This window comes from Antedon mediterranea, chromosome 6 (assembly GCF_964355755.1).
Source record: "Antedon mediterranea chromosome 6, ecAntMedi1.1, whole genome shotgun sequence".
NCBI lineage: Eukaryota > Metazoa > Echinodermata > Crinoidea > Comatulida > Antedonidae > Antedon > Antedon mediterranea.
The window spans coordinates 19,505,226-19,526,900 of NC_092675.1; the positions used below are offsets into that span (position 1 = coordinate 19,505,226).

The window sequence follows — 21,675 nt, forward strand, 5'->3', positions numbered from 1 at the left end:
GCGTAAACGGCGTTCCATAAGGTAATATTGTATTGCGATAGACGAGCACCAGCTATGTTTCAGAATGAACGTCAGCAAATGCCTACGCGAGTTAACTCTCGAATTTCACTCGAAAGGTCTCATCGCGTATTAGTTAGTAAAGTGCTGTACTAATATTTCGTATATATTATTTAATATTTAGTAGGCATACTTCCGTTGCTATTGTTTTGATATTGTCATTATCTGTATTTCATTTCCATTAATTTTCCTATTATGACCTTACAAATGCCATTCGGGCATTTAACCAGCGAGGAATCTGAATTACGGACTTCAGTTATACGCAATTAATCATTAGCAATGTTAAACATGAATTCACATCAAGTCTATATCCACAATACACTGACCTTTCTATGAATTAACAAGAATATACAAGGGAATTAGGCGCGAGGTTGAATCAGATCTCGAGCGTTTTATTATGCGTCACTTAGTCACGTGATTAATTTAGGCCTATAGGCCTATAACATTATTAATATATTAATAAACGCCGCGGCATGTTGAACTAGAACAATAATAATAATTAGCAGGTAAGTACTACTTGATGTGGTTTTACACATACAACATCATTTGTATTAGTACTAAGGTACAAATGATGCGATCTATGATCGCTGTATGCCTATATTTCAATGAAATTGTTTTATAGAAAAAGTTAGTCATAGAGTCAGTACACGTATTACTTTAGAGAAATTAGGCCAGTTACAGTGCAGCAGAATACTGGCCTAATACTATTGTAATATTTGCAGTTCTAAATTCAGAAAATCTCTTAATGCTCGCCCCTTGATCTAAAAAAAAATCAATACCAGTAACCGTTACAGGTTATAATAGTAATAGCATATAATCTTTGCCAATTATTATTCGTATTCAACATAAGCCTAAATAATATTTATTATTTTATTTAAAATCCTATAAAGACGTGACCTGTTAGTTAGACCTGTAGTATAGTTAGAATTGTCCAATTTATTAATCGTATATGGCAACGACTGTTAGTGTTAGTGTTTGTTACTTGTACAGGATATATCGATTAGTACTAGTAGTAGTAGTCAACTTTGTTTGACCTTCAGGTCAGACGAATTATATACAGTACTCAGTGTAGACTTTGTTGTTGTTTCAATATTATATCGGTGTAACTTTAAATAATATAAAAATAGAGGCGAAGATCATACGGTATTATTAATTTTTTTTGTTTCCCCCCTTATGGTCCCGGATATGCGGGTCTAATTTCAGTAATATAATTACTTTATCTGTAGGCTTATAACCTTTTATTTTGTATAGACTGTACAGTTATTAACGGCCATAGGGAGCCGTAGTATTATGTTGTCATATAAAAGTATAGAACCATCGGCGTTTTACACTCTTTGTTCTACATTTATTGGCGATTTCCTCCCGAAAATAAAACCAATTGATATGGGTTCAAGTTGTTTATACGTTCATATTAATTAATAAATTACCTATTATTCATATGTGCTCAGATTAGTGTATTACAAGGATGTTCCCGGTTTCCTGTGTCGCTTTATCAGACACTAGCTGCCATGATATTTAAATTTTGCCACGTTTTGCCACACAAACTCAAGCACGTATGTTTACTCTATTATTAAATCATAGGGCTCTGTGATTAAATCTATTACTTTATGTCGTTTCGATCAGGATAGGGTGAAAGTTCAAATGATGACCTTTACCATAAGCTACTGGAGCAGAGTTGTCGATGCAGCCCTATTTTCACTTTCATATATTCAGAGGTAGACACTGGCTAAAATACACGGAAAGGGAATGGAAGAAGTTACGTACGGCTTGAGGAATGTGGAAAGGTGGGCCTAGCTATTAAATAAACGGTAATTATGTGGTTAACATGTTAAAAACTAAGTTTATAACCGTCTTTAGTCGTAATTGTATTGTGTTGAACTTGTGCACGGACAGTATGATAGCGCTGACAAAATCCATGCCATTGATTGGCTGAACTCACCCTTTCCTACTGTTAACTAAATTACTAAAATGTACGGCCGCTGTTTCTACATTCTTGTTCAAAGTTTATATATTTAAATTGTGTAATTTATTGGGAATTCAAAGTTTGACTCAATAATTACGTCGATTTCATATTATTTATTGTTTGTCGATTATCCAATAGATACACTGGAATGTGGCATATTGTAAAACAATTGACAATTCACATTTTATATCAACCTGTCCTGTTTGTAAGCTTGTTGTTTTATAAATATTACGTTAAGGTATAATGATCAAAATCCTTCGACATTGCTAAAATCACTCTCCAATAATGGCGTTTCCGTCAAAACAGTTAGACTTCCTGTCGTACTTATCAGAAAACTGCATGTTTTTGATATTTACTTTGTCAAAAGGTTTACAACATCTGGTCATGTTCAGTTATGTTGCCTATAGGGAGAAGTTGGATCATAGGTATTGTTAATACAACATGAAAGTTATTAAAGTTATATGTAAATAAGGCCATGCAGGAGTGATCGATTCGTTTTCTCACTCCCGAAGAAAATAGTCTAGGGGGTCTCGGCGCCCCGACCAAATCGAAGATCTAATGCTCGGAGACGACTCGTATTTGTTGGTAGTTATTTTATAAACTTAATTTAATCTCCAAATCCCAATGGTTATGGTCACCTGAACTTGTCACTTGATTGCCTTTATTGATTATAATAAATAATAACTATTAATTAATAATAATTATTTTTCAATTTCTTTATTTTTCTACAGATTGCGATGCGTTTCAGAGCCTTCACGTTTTTTCTATCGATAATAATTTTATTGACCGTACTCAATATAATTTTTGTTTACGAGAGCACGAGGAATTCTACCTATGACGTCAAAACGAAACAACATGAACGAATTTTGGCGGAACATTATGCTGCGTCTAAAGACATCATTCATACATTTTTTAATGATACGCAATTTAGGTCTATACAAAACGACTTCGACGCGTTTATGAGGATTGAACAACGCAATAATTCCCTAAATGTGGATGCAGTAGATTACATTCCTGTAGAAAATACAGACATTATTAAATTATCTTTCCAAGACCTTTTCGAGCTCCTTGTTAATAACACTAATAATAATAATAGTATTAATAGACGCAGGAGAAACCAAACCAGTAATCTAAAACACTTTCCTTTTAAACATAATATGTCAAAGTCAATACAACCACAGTTTAAAGCAGAAAAGATAAATGTATCTTCCACTGAAAATACATCGTTATCATTGAATGAAACGTATGTTAGAGACCTAATAAAAAAGACGGTAAAATGGTACCATAATCTGAATCAGGACCAGGTTAGTACGAGTTATTTTAGTATTAATCCAAATGCAAAAGGCGCTTAAATGTTCTCATCTTTAGCCTACCCAATCCATCCAGGTGGTGCACGAATGCTTTATGTAGTAAATATGTTAAAACTACATTCTGCATAAAATAAAATCCGTCAGTAGTGTTAACCCGCCACATTTGTCCCGTCAATATTGACATTTCAGTGTTAACCCGCCACATTTGACCCGTCAGTATTGACCTTTCAGTGTTAACCCGCCACATTTGACCCGTCAATTGACCTTTCAGTGTTAACACGTTAATATTGACCCGTCAGTATTGACCTTTCAGTGTTAACCCGCCACATTTGACTCGCCAGTACTGACCTTTCAGTGTTAACCTGTCAGTACTTCCCTTTCAATGTTAACCCGCCACATTTGACAGTCAGTATTGACTTTTCAGTGTTAACCCGTCAGATTTTATCCGTCAGCATTGACCTTTCAGTGTTAACCCGTCAGATTTGACCCGTCGGATTTGACCCGTCAGCTTTCCCGTTCTAGATATTGATTTGAAGTTACGAACATCATGTAATAAAACTACATTCTAGTTAATCACCTTCTATTGTTCTCCTAAAGGAATACAATCATCATTGCAGAAGTTGTGCTCTCGTGACAAGTTCGGGTCGTCTTTTGAATCAAAGTTCTGGATCAGAAATTGATTCCGCTGAATGTGTCATTCGAATGAACGACGCTCCCGTGATCGGATTTGTCAACGATGTCGGAAATCGAACGGACATACGGGTAATGGGTCATCCAAACCTGGCTACTCTAAAAAAGAATCCTGAGAATCTCTTAGAAATATTTCATAAAAGCTCAACAAAAACAAAATTTCTTTTAGTACCCTGGCTTTACAACACAGATGTGAATAAAACATCAGATAAGTATTATGGAATTTTACGAAACTTAACTCGAATGTTCCCGGATGTAAACATTTACGTTCCGTCAAAGGATGCAATGGACGCAGCTGAATCTATCTTCGAATTTGAAATTGGACTCCAAAGGTAAGACACATTCATACTAATACTTTAGAACTTACTTTTAATATTCAATTTGTGTTAGTAATTTACCCCATAACTAAATTGTAATGTACCGGTACCCTTAGTCCCGCCTCTTGAAATGATGATCGTCTTTGCTAATGCACTGATAGCCATGTTATGACTGGTTGTGCACACTTTAAGCTGATGAACATATCCCAACCAATTACCAGTTCAAAAGAAGTTACTTATGTTTCAAAATCTTAACATCAAGTCAGTGATTATAATCTTATATACAATTTATATTAATTCAGGTCTAAAGTGAAGACGTGGTTTACAACAGGTTGGCAGACGATGTTGTTGTCAATTAGTATCTGTGATAGGATAAAGGTTTATGGTATGCCGCAGGTGTCTCATTGCAGGTAAAGCTTGGTTCTCACTAGCGACGCAACGTAACGCAAACGACGCAACGTATAAAAATGCCGTTCTAATAATTGTGTTTGCCCCGCCTGCGTAAAATCAAATCTGCGATTTTTGCAGCATTGTTGCGTCGTCGGTTCCCACTTGTGATTACGCAATACATCACTTTGCGTCAATACGTTGCTGCGTTGCGTTCTAGTGGGAACCACGCTTAAGAATCACACAACATTAATGAAGCATGTTACACGTGACACACGTGACATTTATTTGAATATCTGTTAAGTGATGATAATATAATACTTTTTTTACTTTAGTAATTCGTCAGACAGAACGCCCTACCATTATTACAATGAGCATGGGAAACGAGAATGTGATTATTACATGAGCAGTGAACGCCGTCTCGATACCGGGCATATATTTCTGACCGAGAAGGCCGTATTTTCTAGATGGGCTCACAAGTTCAACATTACGTTTCATACCCCAAGTTGGAACATGACATTTAGCGAAAATGGAACACTTGATACACCGTTTATACATGCATACAATCAGGCGCATGACAGAATTAGTAGAATTGATCGAGAACGAAAGGAGTGGCGCGAAAGGATTAGAAAAAGGCGCGAAAGAAATATCAACACTCCTACTGAAGAGCCACTTTATTTTCTTTTGTTTTCTGTAACACTTCTTGTGGTTGTTTTAAAAGGATGTGATATTTTAACTTTCATTGTGACATTAATAGTGCCAGAGTCATGGCAAAACTGGTGAAGCTGTACAGATGCCAACTATCTATCTGGACAAGCGTGACGACAGTTGTTGGAGGAAAGATGTGATAATGAATGGTCATTGAAACATTCTTTTATGACGTCAATGTTGTCCAAACTTCCCCAACGAGGAAACAGGTGTTTAATATCGGTCAGCATCTCACTTTTATCTTGGAAATTAAGAACAGATCCTTCCCTAGATGTTTCTGGTTCAACATTAGCAAGTTAAATTAGTTGCTTTTCTTTATGACAAAAAAATGTAATGTTATGTAAAAAGAGAGGTTGTATGGTGACATCACGCTAGCGCTAGTATAACAGTATTACGTAATGTACGAATATACCCGAAAGTGGGACATCTCAGTCAGTCGTGCAATGTAGTAATACAGTTCATTATAATGTAACGATGTCGGATCGTCATACTTAAAATGTAAGGGGATTGTGTATCAGCAATTCGCCACTGTTTAAACAACGTGTGCTTTAGTAGTGCAATATCAATATAGGGCAAGTTGTGCTTATTTTAAATGGTGCTATAATAATTGTGATATTGTAATATATAGGCCCCTAAAGACAATCAAAATGTGTTTTTATGAATTTGTTACAGGGAATGATTTTTAGTGGAGGGGAAAATAATACAAATATTACTTTATAGAATCAGTTGATTTGATTCTAATGCAGTGTTTGGTCGTAATATAATTTTAGGATTATGATTGATGAATACATTGTCTGAAAGAAATATATAAAATATGCCTGTGGCCTAGTAAACATATTACTTTACAAATGAGTTGAAATAAAACTCTCAGGGAACTAGATTGTATAGGACATTAAAACGTCTACATCAAAAACATTTGAAAGTTAACATATAAAAGTCGATATTTTTGCCATTTTTCGGGAAAATAAAACAAAAATAACAATTGTCGGTCCTTTCTGGTTACTATATCATATTTCATAATGTTCTCAGCGCATTTTACCTCAACATGGTTACTATATCATATTTCACAATGTGCTCAGCGCATTTTACCTCAACATGGTTACACTATCATATTTCACAATGCGTTCTGCGCATTTTACCTCAACATGGTTACTATATCATAATTTAAATCCGCAGAAGCACACAGTGTGTTCTGTGCATGTTACCTTAACATAATACTTTAAGAAGTCAATATTTTCGCCACTTTTCGAACAAAATTCCCTAGGTCTAGGCCTACTACAGTAGGACAACAGGGACATTTTCTAAAAATGGGCAAATTTCGACATGCGCAGAATTATCTAATGTGTTCTGCGCATGTTACCTTAACATATTTTAAAAAGTAAATTTTTCGCCACTTTTCGAAAAATTTCCTGTACAGGGAAATTTTCTAAAAACAGTCAAATTTCGACTCTTTCATTTTTTTGACAAAACTCACTGCTTACTATCATATTTGAGATCCATCCGCAGGATCATAATGTGCTCTTCAACATATTGAACTGATTACTATCATAATTGACATGCGCAGAATTACAAATGTGTTCTGCCCATGTTTCCTAAAAAATGTAACTGGTTACTAAATTATCATAATCGACATGCGCAGAATCACATAATGTGTTCTGTGCATGTTCTCCTAACATATTTTAAAAAGCCAATAGTTTCGCCATATTTTTTAAAAAAAGGGAAATTTTCCAAGAATGGCCAAATTTCGACCCTTTTATGTTTTGACATAACTGGTTACTATTTCATATTTGAGATGCACATAATTATGATATACAGTAGTAACCATGGTAGTAACCAATCAAAATGTACCGAGATTTTTTCAATAGCCAAAATATGGTCCTTATAAAATTAGTTTTTTTCTAAATTCAATTATTATCACTCAAAATTCAATTCAATTGAAAACGATTCACAGTCATCATCTGGAATAGCAGACACATTACATATTTATTACACAAATAATAGATTTTGTTTTTTGACAGACATTGTTATTCCATAATAGAAAGACTAATAAACTTTAAAAGCTTTGTCTTTGAAAACAATCTGCATAGAAAACACAAGTACAGTACTATTTCAAGTTGAATGTTGTTTCTTTTTTAAGCTTATAAATAAAGTATATAAAATAGAGCCACTATCGACAGATGAATACAAATAAACCTATTTAAACAAATTGTGCTTTTTATAATATTTAAATAATAAAAAGACCACTTATAGAATGTAATATAATGGTTGCATATATAAATATATTTAAATAAAATGTGACATGCTCTGGTCATAAAATTATATTCAATGGTTGCATATTATACAAAACATACAAAAAACAAAATTCTAAATATAAGTATCCATAATGAATATAAGTTCAACAGATCTTTTTTACTAATAATATTTCAGTCCATTTTGGCCTCATTTGATGTTCAACAATTCAATTTGTTTTGGAAAATTAATATATCTGACAGATTATACATACTAGATACAAATGAAGTACATGAAAACAATAAGGTGCCAATTGGGTACACTAATTTCAGAGTTATTCATTCAAGGCAATTAATTCGATTTAGGCCTGCAGTCCCTTGCTGATAAGGAAGGATTCTTGGCTTGGTTCACGGCCTAGAAATTTCTTCAACATATCAATAGCATCCTGAAAAAGTAAGTATTACTTTGGTATAATTGTATAATAAAAGTGTAGCAAAAAAAACTGTAAAACAAGAGGCAGGTTTTCCAATAGCAGAAGCTTCAACACAATTTCTATATATTTATACTGTATATAGTATGTACTGTAGGAGCTGCAATAGTACAGTGCAGTGGCAAAACAATGACACCACTATTAGAAGAATATTAACAGCATGCAAACTAGCAGTGTGGGAACATTAGCAATAGGTATCTTTTGATTTTCAACGGCCAAAATGAGCTAAGAATTTTGTGTCGCTGGTCATCCATCTGGACTTTTGATTGGAATTTTGAGCGATAAAGCAACTTCAACTTTCCCTGAATGCACATGTTACTATGTTGTGCAAATCATAAGCTCCCTGTAGCAAGCTTTAGTTTCAGGATGTCAAAATAGAAGGTAATTTAATAGACTGTAACGGCTGAAATATACGTCCTGGTTACATTAACATCTTTTTCGTCTACCATCCTGAAACGAATACTTGCTACCCTTACTGTAGCAACAGTGATAGTATGACGATACTCACCATAGACCCACCAGGCTGAAGGATGTATTTTCTATAATCCATTCCCACCTTTGGATTCATTATACCTTCCTTCTTGAAGCGGGAGTGGAACATATCCATGCAGTAAACTTCACTCCACTGAAAACAAAATAGATAGAATTCAATTCAAAATATACTTGTTCAATATCATTATCAAATAATCGCCTGATTGGTGGAACAAGTCTTCTCGGATAAGGACTATAAACTGTAGGTCCAGTGTACAAAGGTTGTCCATGTGCACTTTAAAGAACCAACTTTATCTTTCCAGAAAAGATTACCCCGGTGAACTGGTTCACAAAAAAGCCCTGTGCCGGAGGGATTACCACATGGTAGTCCTTGGCATGTGCCCAAAATATAAAATACATAGTCAGTAATTATCATAGTAATGCATACCAAATATCCATAGTACTGTGCGTCATATCCATCAGCAAGATGGCCAAATGCTGCACACATGTTGGTGTTTGGAGTAGCAGGAATCTGCAGAACATCTTTGGAAATCTCAGCATAGATGGATTGTGTATCAGCCTAGCATAATAAATACAAATAACGATTAAAATAGATATCTAAAAATAACCTTTTAGTCTGAGATTCTAAGTCAAGTAGCAGGCTTAGGTCGTGACCTGTGACCTAAGTAGCAAGTCTTTATGTTACTATACAGGTAAAGTTCATTATTTGTTTGTTCTTACTTTATCTTTAGTATGAATGGTTTGGTCAAAGGTTCCAAGCAAGATTTGACGCTGGTTAAACACTCCAGCATTTGCGTTGCGTGCCTTCACCAGCTTATCCATTAGTTCATCAGGAATAGCGCTTCCGTCCTTGTAGTGTTTTGACATACGCGACAGAGATTCCTTCTCCCACACCCAGTTCTCCAACATCTGTGATGGCGCCTCCACAAAATCACGCTCCACGCGTGTTCCACTGCAAGAAAAATGAATGAATTCACTAAAATGATTGTACACAGATCTTCGTAAATAAATTTCACTTTTATGAAGTCTTGGTGGTCTTTGTACAGCCTAAACTTCAATAGTGTACTAAGTTTATCATAGGCCCTCACTGGCCCAAATACTTGTTCAATCCCAAGATGGAGTGGGTAGGTCTTAAAACTGTTTTTCACATACCAGTTCAATTATTTAAAATAATGTCTCATCTAAACAATAAATTTTTGAAAAATATAATTTCAATAGAGTAACAATAATGTTAATAGTAGACTAATTTTTTCATGGTCTTGTTTGGTTTGGTTGGTTCTACACAAACCTGAAATATGTGAAGTCTGTTTGTCCCAGGATATCATGCATCACATGACCAAATTCATGGAAGAATGTTTCCACCTGTATTAACAAAAAATAAAAAAGGTGATCTAAAGTAATTTGAATATATGCAAATACCTGAATAAGCTGATCTCAGCCTGGGAACAGATCTGATGCATCACATGACCAAACTCATGGAAAAATGTCTCCACCTGTTGGCAATGGTTAATATAAAATAAACAATATTTTAAAAACATTTGAAACTATACATACACAGCGTTTTTAAAATACAGTATTAATTAGTAACACAAATTAATTAACCATCACTTTTTATGGCACCAATTTCTTATATATTTGACTAGGATATTAAACTGCTAGTGTAAGGCAGCATATGACTAGCATATTGTCAAAATAGCTTACGAGTACCACTAGTTTAATAATCTATCGCTTGTGATTGGTCAAATCACATGCATTGCGCTTACGTCGCATTAGGTCCTAGTGTGAACCAAGTTCAAGTTAAAATTTATTGTCAAAAATGTAAATGAAATTTGCCTTCCAAGGTTCAAATTACATTAAAAATAACAACAGTTAAAAACATACAATACTATATAATGGAAAAGATAATATGCTATGTATAAATAGGTAGGCACTAATTCCTTTTGTTTCATTTGTATCTCCTTTTCCCGCACTAATCTGAATTATGACATGTACAGCCACTGAAGAAGATATGTTTTATAAACCACTCTACTTTTTATTCATTTATTTATTTATCTATCTAATTAATAATTGTACTGTGACCTCAATGTAGGTATAATGTTTTTTTATTTGTAAATGGTGCTTAAAGACTATTTTTAGACTTATTTTGACTCTATCCACATTTATACTTAATTATTTATACAGAAATATATTATCTATTATTTGTGGAAATAAAATAAAACAACAACAATACACTAAGTAAGAGAACATGAGCAATAGGACTGCTACAACAAAATGTCTCAATCCAACAAGTTTCTAACTTCTTTTTCTACCTACATCATCATGAGTGAGAAGTGATGGTTGGTCTGAGGTAGGCTTGGTGAAGTTAGCCACCATGGCTGCAGCTGCAGACTGTCTGCTGCCATCTGGCTCTAAGCAACCAGGCTAGAAAAACGAAATGAATGATGAAAGCAGGTTAAGATACTTATACTTTAATATAAAGCTATGTCTACATTATCAAACTAGTTTATAATGTGTATTGTTCCCAAATATGGTAGTGATATGCCCAAATATGATAGTGATATGACATCATCATGTCCATATATGGGCACATCACATTTTTTTTTCACATAGTGTAGACAGAGCTTTATAGAGAACAACATCTGTTTTAAAACTTTCTAATGGATTAAATCTGCAACTGGACAGGAAATTGAACCAAGTTTCTAACAGATACAAAAACTGTGTAAATGTTTACTTAATTTTTTCTATAGAAATCAATTATATAATAATTTTACCTGCAATCCAAAGCATGCTGCATGGCTGAACTTGCCTTCACGTGGGAAGAGGTCAAGAAAGAAATGACCCATGAACTGGTCAGTTGCTACATCAATTACAGTGAACTAAAGACAAGGACAAAAAACATTTTAAATTACACATATTTAATTAATTAATACAAAAAATAATTACTTCAGAACTATTCAGATAGCAGCGCATGTAAAAGGTGTTACAATATTATACAACAAGTGGGGAGATGGCGAGAGATGGGGAAGTGTATTACTCACCATTTGTACATCCTCATGCCATACTGGGGGGTTCTCAACTTCCTTGAATTTTAGGCCGAGAAGTTCCTGTAAGAAATAAAATAATTTTAAACAACCTTGGACTTTCAAGATTTGTGTATATTCCCAATTAAATTTAACACTTTATCTATAAAGAAACATGGCAGGTGAATACTATACCTGATATATGTTTAATAATCCAGTGGTCACATGATCCAATGGGAAGTATTCCTTCAGTTTATTGTGATCAATGGAATATTCCCTTTCCTCAGCGATTGTCATGTAGTAACGCATATCCCAGTAGTTAATCTTGCTGTCAAATTCAATGCCTAGTTCTTTGCACTGTGAATAGTAATAACAATAATACGTTGTTCTTATATAGTGCTTAATGTTCAAAGCCTCTGAAAACATTATTACCAAACACATAATTATGGACACATATTTCCATAAATGTTGCAGCTAGTAATCAGCGCAGTGTTCTTTTTATCTTACCAGGTACAAATTTGTACACTTGGGTGGAGAAAATAAAAGTAAGTGTCTTGCCTGACATGACACAAGCAATGCAACAAGCATTGGACTCAAACTTCTAATCTCGAAATCAGAAGTCAAACACATTGTACCACAAGCTCTCATCCATAGTAAACAATACTAAATGTATAAATATTCATTCTGACATAAAATCACTACATGTTGATTCTATTTATAGCAGTCATATACTTCCATGCTATAAATCAAATTACCTCCTCTTCCTTGTATTGTAGAAAACGCTTCAATTCCTTATCCTGTAGAGGACGCAATTTCTGAGACAAATCCTTAAGAAAGGTTGCAACAGACTCTGCTTTCTTTGCCATACGCATGTCTAGGATGAATGCGGCATGCGTTGGGAAATCAAGTAGTTGGGATTTCTGGAATTAAAGAATATAAATTATTAATTCATAACTTGAATTATTATATATATTGTAACTGCAGATTGTGCTAGTATTCTTAGTGGTCTTCTGTTCTTGTAAAATGAATCATTAATGGCAATGTACTTTAGGGCAAAAATTCTAGCATTCAAAAACTCAGGGTCATGGGTTCAGTAACAGGAATATTCCCATGATCAGAACAGTTCCACTAAATGAAATTGATGAACCTGTTTCCACTAATAAAGTCTCATTGAAGATACTTAAAATTTGTTGCTAAATATGTGAAGTTGGATTACATCAAAATTATTCTCACCTTATGACGAATTTCAACTAACTCTTCCATTATCTTTGTGTTAGCTTCTTTGCACCTAAAATAAAAAGTGTAGATTTACAGTATATCCCTATAATGTACATTCACATGGTCCCTTTTAATACCCATCAAGTGACCAAGAATTTGTGGGTATAATACATAAGGCAATCGTATAAGAACAAATAGAGACTGAAAATATGTGTGTGTATGTATAGGATTACCTAGAGTTAAAGGCAAACTCCATCTGCCGTCTGGTCTCTGGATTTCGACATTTCTTCATGACAGGGAAGTAGTCTGGGTACTGGAGAGTAACTTTACACTTGCCATCACTGGTCTAAAATATGACAAAACAATTAGTAAACAAAGTAGATAGGTAGAGCCACTATTTTCCTTAACAGGAATTTGCAACACTTTGTTGTGTCATTCAAGTATAAGATTCTATTAGAAAAGTTATATTTTCATTTCAAGAACATTTCTTACCTTTTCAAACCTCTTGATAACATCTGCTGGTACACCATCTAAACAGAAATTAAAGAAGTTGATGATACCAATCAATAAGAAATATATGAAGCAATCAAATTAAAGTTGGCATTAAAGTATTAATTACTGACAAGGCAGACATGGTAACATTGAGCCGCTGTTGCAAAAGCATTACTCCAAATACAAATATTAGTTCTTAAGAATAATAATATCCTGAATTTATATAGCGCCTAATGTTGTGAAACCTCTAAGCGCTATACAAAATCTAATACGATAAAAGGGATTCCAACCATGCCAAAAAAAAAACCCAAACGTCGCTAACCAGGGATCAGTCAAATTGAACCCCGGTCAGCACCAGTTGTGTCTCGGCCATCCCTGACTCAGGTGCCTCCTGCCCTACTTACACTAGATCTAAAATAAAAGAGAAAAAAGACCCCTGACTTGTAGAAGAGTGAGAGAAACTCTAAACTTTCCTGGAGTATAAATACCCTTGCTTCTCTTACCTAATTCTTTCTCAGTAAACTCTAACACAGTGTTCTCATCATTGATATTCTTGTTGAAATCAATGGCAATGTCACTAGCTCTTTTCTTCATGGCTTTTATCTGATCTTGGATATCTTTTGCCAGATGCAGTCCTGAAGTAAACAAAGATACAAATGACAAATAATGTAGGCCTACTTCACAGATCGAATTGTAAATCATCCCAGTAATAAAGGTAAAAATCTGTGAGGCAGGTGAGTATTTAATTTGATGGCTACAGTACTCCCAATGGTTTTAATAAGTTAGTAGCAAACAAAACACAAGCCAAATCATTTGTCATTCCTTCTTCACCTAAAAACCCCATCCCAAAACTTGTTTGTCATCAATCAAATGTTACACTTACCGTTTCGTCGACCCAATTTGATGAGTTTCTCCAAATAACGTTTGGCTTCTGGTTTAAGTTTAGAGACATCAGTTTTACTCTGAAATGCTACCAAATTATCAAAAACATCTTGCCTCATACTGGAATAAAATAAATGTACTCAATTACAGACATACAGTTTAATAATATGGACTCATCTTCATTAGTTCTGTCTTAAGGTGGTCCATGCTTTAACCATAATAGAATAGTAGCTATTGCTAACAGTACTGTATGCTGTCTCACTCATGGACTGTATAGTTATTTAAATAGGCCCAACCTATGCAGTTGTTTTGAGAGCTTTAGAGTTACTATAGTAATGGTACTATACTATACCAATGTCATTAAGGCATGTAGGAGCTTCAATTTTCAATCACCAGGTAGAATTCAATTTGTGTAATAATTATTTCATATTTTTAAAATGTATATATGCACACAAAAGTGTATATTTTTAGATATATCATATTGCCATACCTCATCTCAACATCAAATTCAGATAGTTTTTTATCTGCCTCCGTGCTTGCCTCGCGGATCTCTTTCTTGGCGGAGACATGTTGCGGAAAGTCTAACATGTTCCTCTGCACACTGTAGTAACTATCATTGTTTGTCATAGCCTGAAAATAAATTTTTATATTATAAAATAAAAAATGTATAAATTTTTTTTAATGTTGTCACCATATTTATGTTTTTGTTTGGTGTTTGATGACGTAGGCCACACCTTCTTACCGACTCTGAAATTTTAAATTATGTTCTGCGATTGTTTTGAACACAAAAGATGGGTCAAGTTTGGGGTTTTGGGAGGGTGTCGATTTAATTTATCGATAAACAAGTAGCAGTTTCCAATAAGGTTAAACTGAAGCTGGTCTTAGACTGGTAGGGAGAAAGGGGAAAAATTCATTACATATAATTTATAATTATAGCGTAACTAACTGTGTACTTCTTAAGTAAGTCTCTGGCAGGGTGCAGGTCAAGTCGGCCCCAAACCGTCTCGGCCAAAGTCAAGTCGGCCCCACGTCAAGTCGGCCCCAAGTCAACTCGGCCTCAAGTCAACTCAGCCAAAAACTAATCGGTCAACTCGGCCACAATAAAGTATGGAACGCAAAAAGTGCTTAATATTATTACGATTCTTACTATCCACGTTTTAAAAAAAATGAAGAAATAAAAAATATAATATCATATAAAAAAATGAACTCATTGCCGATATGAATAGAAGTACCCGCGTGTTACAAAAAACACGTGCAGGTACCGTATTTTAGGAAATCGAAGACGGAGGCCTACGTTCCACCATTTGGCCATAGAAAAAATGATCGTACATCGTTTTTGTGCATGATTTGCGTTTTAAAAAAAGGGGAATCCCCCGGTCAGCGAAAACACGTAGCAGTTGTAGATATCGAAAAAGCTGGCAAACGCACTGCTACGAAATTTTATTAAACGTAAATAAAGGAAAGTTGGTGAAATCATTCCTATTTTTTTTGCTAAATATATTACTGTATTGTCTAAATAATAATATTCAATTCATTAAAAGTCAGAATTATTCATAGTTAAAAAATTGTGAAGAAATATTATTTTATCAATCCCCTTTATTTGCACTTTTTGCGTTCCATAGTGGGCCGAGTTAACCGATTATTTTTTGGCCGAGTTGACGTGAGGCCGAGTTGACTTGAGGCCGAGTTGACTTGCGGCCGAGTTGACTTGAGGCCGAGTTGACTTGAGGCCGACTTGACTTGAGGCCGACTTGACTTGGGGCCGACTTGACTTTGGCCGAGACGGTTTAGGGCCGACTTGGATCGAAACCCTCTGGCATATAGGCCTAGCTAGGCCCTACTTCTGTATTAACTATGCATTTTACTGAGCCTACTTAAGACTAGTTAGTCTGTCTAGTAGGCCTAAACAAAAGATCATAAATATGAAAGAATTAAATACATTGGGCGTGGAGGTAGCAACATAAAATTATAAAAGAACAATAAACAAAGCAAACGGGAAACCGAATAAACAAAAGGATAGGCTATGCTTGGTAACCACAGACGCTCACCAGCCACCTGCTGCTGCTGCACATGTTTGCCTTCGAATTCTTACCTGAATGGTGTTTTCATAAGTCAATTCATTCTCCTTTAGATTTCCAACCTTATCGTATACATCTCTAACAGTTTTTATCAAACTATCTACCCGGTTTTTTATATCTTCAGCGCTTAAATCCCAAGTCAGTTTAATACGGTCCAAAAATGTATCAGCCATCTTTCGTTCTTGTACTTGGTAAAAAGGACGCTGCACGTCTAGTTCCGGATGTTTGAAGAAATTAAATCATTGATCGAATCTTAAATTGAAACACCGCCCTCTAAAATTAGTATATAAGATCTTTGACGGAATACAGAAAGTGAGATACCCCCTCTATCGGCTGTTTCTATCACCGTTTCCAATATTCTGCAATGACACCTGGGAATTGTTTTATGTTATTTAAAAAACAACATTTACACACATTATATCACGGCAAAAATACAACAGGAGACACAGGAACATTTTTTTTTACATGCCTTGATTTTAATTTAAAACGAAAAATATTTCTTACGAAAAACGCCGTTCGACTTTTTAACAGTTTTAATTATTGTTCTTTCTTCATTAATGATGCTTTTTGCTATTCTATTTACTTACTAATTCAAGAAATAATTATTTATTATCTTAAATGCTCTATTTAATCATAAAGCAACTGTTTTGAGGATGAATACTATGATTGGATTCAGATTTCCGTCTGTAGTTGATTATTGATTATATCAATCAATTAATTAAATCTGCAATCAAACAATTAATTTTATTTTCAAGTCTTTGCAGTAGGACTAAGTACGTAAACTTAAAGTCGACACCAATTCAAGCAAATTGGAATGGCTATTAAGAAGGTAGCTAGTATGATTTTGTTATTCTATAAGTGCAATTCAGCTCTATTTTTTTAATTTGTGTGACGGCGGTATGGATAGATAGAAGGCAAAGATAGTTTACCTATTTCCTAAATTAAAAGAAAAACATTATTTATTTTCCATTTTTAAAGCAAAAAAGAGAGAATCCGTAAAGATTTGAACTGTGAGTTCTCGAAACAGAACATTACCGTTATGCCACCAAGTACTGACTGAACAGCTGACAATAGTCTATTTATACGTGCTTCATAATATTACGTAATTCATCGTGGCGTCATAAATATGCATATTCATGAACGTCACCTTGAGGGAACAAAGCTTGTATTAACCTTTTTATAAAAAAATGACCGCCGGTTAGCTCAGTCGACTGAATGTTGTCGGTTCGAATCCCATGCTGGTGGTCCACGGCGGAACATTCCGTGGTGGAATAGAGTTCAAGCTATGCGAGCTTCACAGAATTATACGTCCCCTTTCCACCACGTCATGAGGCGGTAACATCAATGCATCTGTTGTGGTGGAAACGACCCTCAATGCTGTGGCAGAACCTTAGTGCTGAGGCAGGGAGAGCACACCATAACATTTTTTTTTCTGTCGCTTACGCTATCTCCTTTGATCTGGTAAATGCTATGTTTATCGCCCTCAATTTTAAGAACACCCGCGTTATAATGTCAGAAAATTTAAAACAAATATTATAAGAACATTAATTTGTAAAGATGCAGATCTCTAGACCAACTTCGAAGTTGGACTAATTCGCCATAGGGTTAGACTAGGCATATGATTCGAAGCCTAGAATGTTAACTAGAGAGTCGCACCTGGATATTAAAATTAATAACTAGGCTTTTTTTATCCACAAATAATTATAATACAGTAGTAAATATGCAACGCAAAACAAAAAAAGTAATCTTTTCTGGTTTTATTCACCAACTCTGATTAACAAACATCAATAATTTTAATTACATAATTTTCTCTTTATAATATTATGTACATCATCTACCCGATAACTAATTTTTATTTCAGTTACCTTTTATACAAAAACTCAATCACAAAATATAATAATTACTGTATTAAAATAACGTGCGAGTATTTCGGCAGTAAGTGTGTAAAATTTACCAAATTGATAAAAGTTTACATAAAATTATCATTTTTCAAATGTTAATCATGTATGGATCAATTTAAGTTAATACTAAATATAACAAAATTACAGAATGTTAAATTTACAATATTTATAATATTCTATACAAACATCTTTATCAAGGTTAATCTTATCTACTTTAATGTACAACGGCATTGGTTGACAGTTACAATGTCATTTTAAACAAATACCACGTACTAATACTGTATCGGTAAAAAGTCGCCTGATTACTCATGTTTGCGCAAAAGAAAAGAATCCCGCAAAAAGGTAAGCAAGCAAATGAAGATAAAAGAAGAACAGAATAAAGAAACCTATTAAACACCATAAAAACATTGTAACAATAGGCAACCAATCACTAAATACGGCATTGTAGTATTTATGTTTAAATATAATTACTTGTTTTCGTTAAGTTCAAAAAACAAAGAATTACATTACCAGTAAAACTTTTATTATTAAAATAAAAATGAATGCATCGTTTTACCATGGCTGTACAAAGTGCAATTTAGAAATTTAGAAATTTTTTCAAGAACATAAATTATCTTATATCTTACATATACTACTTAAAAATGGTATTTATATTAACATATATGAATAAATAGTGTGTGTAAGAGTGTTAAAAACACACTGTACATAAAAAAAACGGTACAGTAGCTCAGTGAGAAGACATTCTGAACAAATTTTAAGCGCAAATAAAACAAGAAAGCATTATATTGCACTCGAAAATAACTCGACATACTCAAGGAAAATATATAAATAAGTAGGGTAAACATATTTACATTCACAAACATACATCAGCTCTAATTATTAGAGCACACTTTATTTTTGGTACAACATAAAGCATCAATTGCCTACAAGTTACCAAAACACAAATTCACACACATTTTTCAAACAATGGGATAACAAACACACATTATAAATCATGATAACATCACGATATTAAAATTTTAAATAAAACAGAATCACCTGATTTTTCTGTTTCAAAAATATAGAATTGTATGCAAATTCACTCTTATTTAATAATTGTTCTTTGTAGACTTTTAAAGTTTATAATATTTTTAAAAGATCAATTAGTTCCAAAAGTGCTTTATGATAAATTTCAAAATTTAAACAATTTGATAAATCAAAGTAATCTAACAAGAGGACAATGAGCTCGCCTTGCCAAGATAGTCTTTTGATCTTACGACTGGTTATGACAAATACAAATACCACGGTTTCTGTAAAGGTACGTGGAACTGATCGTTTTGCAGCCATAGATAAACCCTTTGATGTCCAGAGCTCAGCATACTGTTGTTAGATTGCCTTAATTAGACTATATTGTGAACTTTCATGAATCACTGGCCATTTGACAAAAGTATAAAACAAGTAAAAAAAGTATATTAAAATCCCAGTGGAGTGAATGCTTCCCTGAGACACCTTACAAAATAAACATTCATTATAATAACACAATAAATGCTTTTTTATACAGAGTATATTTCTTGTTATACAGGTATAGAGAAAATAAATATTTTTTAAAAGGGAACAAGTGTGAATGAAGTGTCCATAGTTTCTTAAAAAGCAGCTGGTCTTTTGTGGCATGGAAGTGCCTAACACACACCTAGAATGTCCCTCATGTGTGCTATTTAAAGCACAATTACATTCTTGGTAAACTTCTACACTAAGATACCAATTACACACCTACAGTGCCCCTGAATGTGTTTGTATAAAACCTGCAATTTCCAAAGGGCAAGGCCTGAAAAAGTAAAACTTTATAAAAACAAGGTACTTATTCTTTTAATTATATAATGTATTATAACTATTCTTAATAGTTATTTGTAATTTAAAAGTTACTTCAAGACTTCAGCCAAGAAAGATCTTCTACAAATACAGTTCTTGATTAAAAAATCTTGAAGATTAAAATCTTATATTAAAACTAATGGATGAATCAACAAGTGAACTATGTGAATGTCTGCACAATACTATTAATATGTACACATGGGAGAATTCTTCAATATTTGGTTTAATGATTTTATAATAGATGTTGTTGTCTACTATCTTATGTAACCAAAGTCCTTAAAAACTAAAGATGCGTTTTTATATAGTATATATTAAATAACCCGCTAATTGTAATTTACAATATAATCCAAGTTACACTGGATTTGTCATATCACCACAATGAATATACTGTAAAGAAAATACTGATTTACCAATATCTAATTAACCACTAGACCAAAACATTTATATACAAACCTGAAAACAATATCTACTTATGTACATAACACTCTTATGAACAGTTTATACAAATCAAGTTGTCAGGATCAGTTAGAAATTATAAGAGCATAATATCTCTATGTTACTTAGAATATCATAAATAAATAAATATAAATTTATATACGCTGTACAAATCATACAAGTTTATGTATACTGTATTAGCACCATCGAAACAACGTCACATGACATCTGCTAATATCTTGGCAGCAAGTAAATTCACACACTATCTTTCTTTTTTACATCATCTGAAAAATAAAATTATAAAATTTATACATTGTTATATATTCTAGAAGTATACAATATTATTTATTTTATTAAATTCTGGTTAACAGCAGCAAAATCCCTATCTATGTTCTGTCCATGAAACTACTGTTTTTTTTCTATTTCTTTATTATCTTCTTTATACTTATAATGTTTGAAATTGGGGTCAGCCTTAAAGCTCAGGTACAGGCATGAATTTTAAATATAATATTTGGTCAATTGTACATAAATCAAATATTTGTAACAGAAATCGAGACAAAAAAACATGAATTTCCCTTAATATGGTCAAATCCAAAATTTGGCAAAATTCTTCCATAAAAACCAGAAAGACTTTTTTTCAGTAGTTAGGTAGTTAACCTAATGTAATAACATGTCTGATGACTCCCTAGACGGTGAAAAAAAATGGTGGATATACAGTGGATAACTTTTGCTATAGCATGAAATGAAAATAAAAATCTGAAATTGAATAAAAATATCAGAAATGTAATATTCAAGTTATATTACCTATATTTAGTCATCTGATAACATTTTTTACCACACCGTTTATTTTTCATAGCTTTTTAAAATGCCTCTCTATTTACAAAATTTGTGTACAAAAGAATAGAGATTTTACTGTGTAATTTGAACTATCCCCCCACTGATAAGAAAGTGCTTATTTTCAACAGGGATTTGTTTTACAACTCCCTGTTTTCAACAAGCTCGTGTAACACAAATAAAAACATTCCATAGGGGAAACTAAAGATCGATAATTATTGGAATGTATGATCAATAGAAATTTTTTGCCCGCACCTGGCCTTTAAAGTTGTTTAACATATTTGAGCTCCATCCACACTCATGTTTCTTATTTGACCTCCATCC

General features: G+C 33.5%; 3 protein-coding genes across 5 annotated transcripts in view; 1 reads left to right on the plus strand and 2 right to left on the minus strand.

The window, feature by feature from the left end:
• The first annotated feature begins 515 nt into the window (after nucleotides 1-515).
• Nucleotides 516-5,681, plus strand: LOC140051002 (uncharacterized). 2 transcript variants are annotated; one of them, XM_072096061.1, is made up of 6 exons: nucleotides 516-563; nucleotides 1,681-1,865; nucleotides 2,752-3,324; nucleotides 3,928-4,352; nucleotides 4,640-4,747; nucleotides 5,060-5,681. In XM_072096061.1, exons 3-6 carry the CDS (start codon nucleotides 2,758-2,760, stop codon nucleotides 5,505-5,507), a joined length of 1,548 nt encoding a protein of 515 aa, XP_071952162.1. In that variant the 5' UTR covers nucleotides 516-563; nucleotides 1,681-1,865; nucleotides 2,752-2,757; the 3' UTR covers nucleotides 5,508-5,681. The 2 variants fall into 2 exon arrangements, with proteins under 2 accessions (XP_071952162.1, XP_071952163.1); XM_072096062.1 differs by having other exon boundaries at nucleotides 1,681-1,841.
• A 2,231-nt stretch (nucleotides 5,682-7,912) lies between these two features.
• On the minus strand, nucleotides 7,913-16,548 carry LOC140051001 (thimet oligopeptidase-like). Of its 2 annotated transcripts, none has more exons than XM_072096060.1 (17): nucleotides 16,348-16,548; nucleotides 14,746-14,885; nucleotides 14,257-14,375; nucleotides 13,877-14,008; nucleotides 13,374-13,411; nucleotides 13,115-13,227; nucleotides 12,897-12,951; nucleotides 12,419-12,583; nucleotides 11,859-12,020; nucleotides 11,682-11,747; nucleotides 11,415-11,519; nucleotides 10,957-11,064; nucleotides 9,932-10,005; nucleotides 9,364-9,595; nucleotides 9,071-9,202; nucleotides 8,660-8,776; nucleotides 7,913-8,106 (listed from the first exon to the last, which is right to left on the minus strand). In XM_072096060.1, the coding sequence occupies exons 1-17, from the start codon at nucleotides 16,504-16,506 to the stop codon at nucleotides 8,023-8,025; spliced, it is 2,001 nt and encodes a 666-aa protein (XP_071952161.1). In that variant the 5' UTR covers nucleotides 16,507-16,548; the 3' UTR covers nucleotides 7,913-8,022. The 2 variants fall into 2 exon arrangements, with proteins under 2 accessions (XP_071952161.1, XP_071952160.1); XM_072096059.1 differs by lacking the exon at nucleotides 9,932-10,005 and adding an exon at nucleotides 10,063-10,136.
• A 1,347-nt stretch (nucleotides 16,549-17,895) lies between these two features.
• Nucleotides 17,896-21,675, minus strand: part of LOC140051072 (protein patched homolog 1-like) — a 33,763-nt gene continuing 29,983 nt past the window's right edge. The window contains exon 25 of the mRNA XM_072096161.1: nucleotides 17,896-20,801. The gene's annotated coding sequence lies outside the window, so the exon portion shown is untranslated. The remainder of the gene's footprint in view (nucleotides 20,802-21,675) is intronic.

Excerpts from the sequence above, each read along its gene's own strand:
- LOC140051002 (XM_072096061.1), top strand. The coding sequence starts at position 2,758 with ATGCGTTTCAGAGCCTTCACGTTTTTTCTATCGATAATAATTTTATTG. Across the intron at positions 3,325-3,927 it reads ATAATCTGAATCAGGACCAG|GAATACAATCATCATTGCAG; the intron begins GTTAGTACGAGT and ends GTTCTCCTAAAG. Across the intron at positions 4,353-4,639 it reads TTTGAAATTGGACTCCAAAG|GTCTAAAGTGAAGACGTGGT; the intron begins GTAAGACACATT and ends ATATTAATTCAG.
- LOC140051001 (XM_072096060.1), bottom strand. The coding sequence starts at position 16,506 with ATGGCTGATACATTTTTGGACCGTATTAAACTGACTTGGGATTTAAGC. Across the intron at positions 14,886-16,347 it reads CTTATGAAAACACCATTCAG|GCTATGACAAACAATGATAG; the intron begins GTAAGAATTCGA and ends ATTTATTTTCAG. Across the intron at positions 11,748-11,858 it reads GATTATTAAACATATATCAG|GAACTTCTCGGCCTAAAATT; the intron begins GTATAGTATTCA and ends TATTTCTTACAG.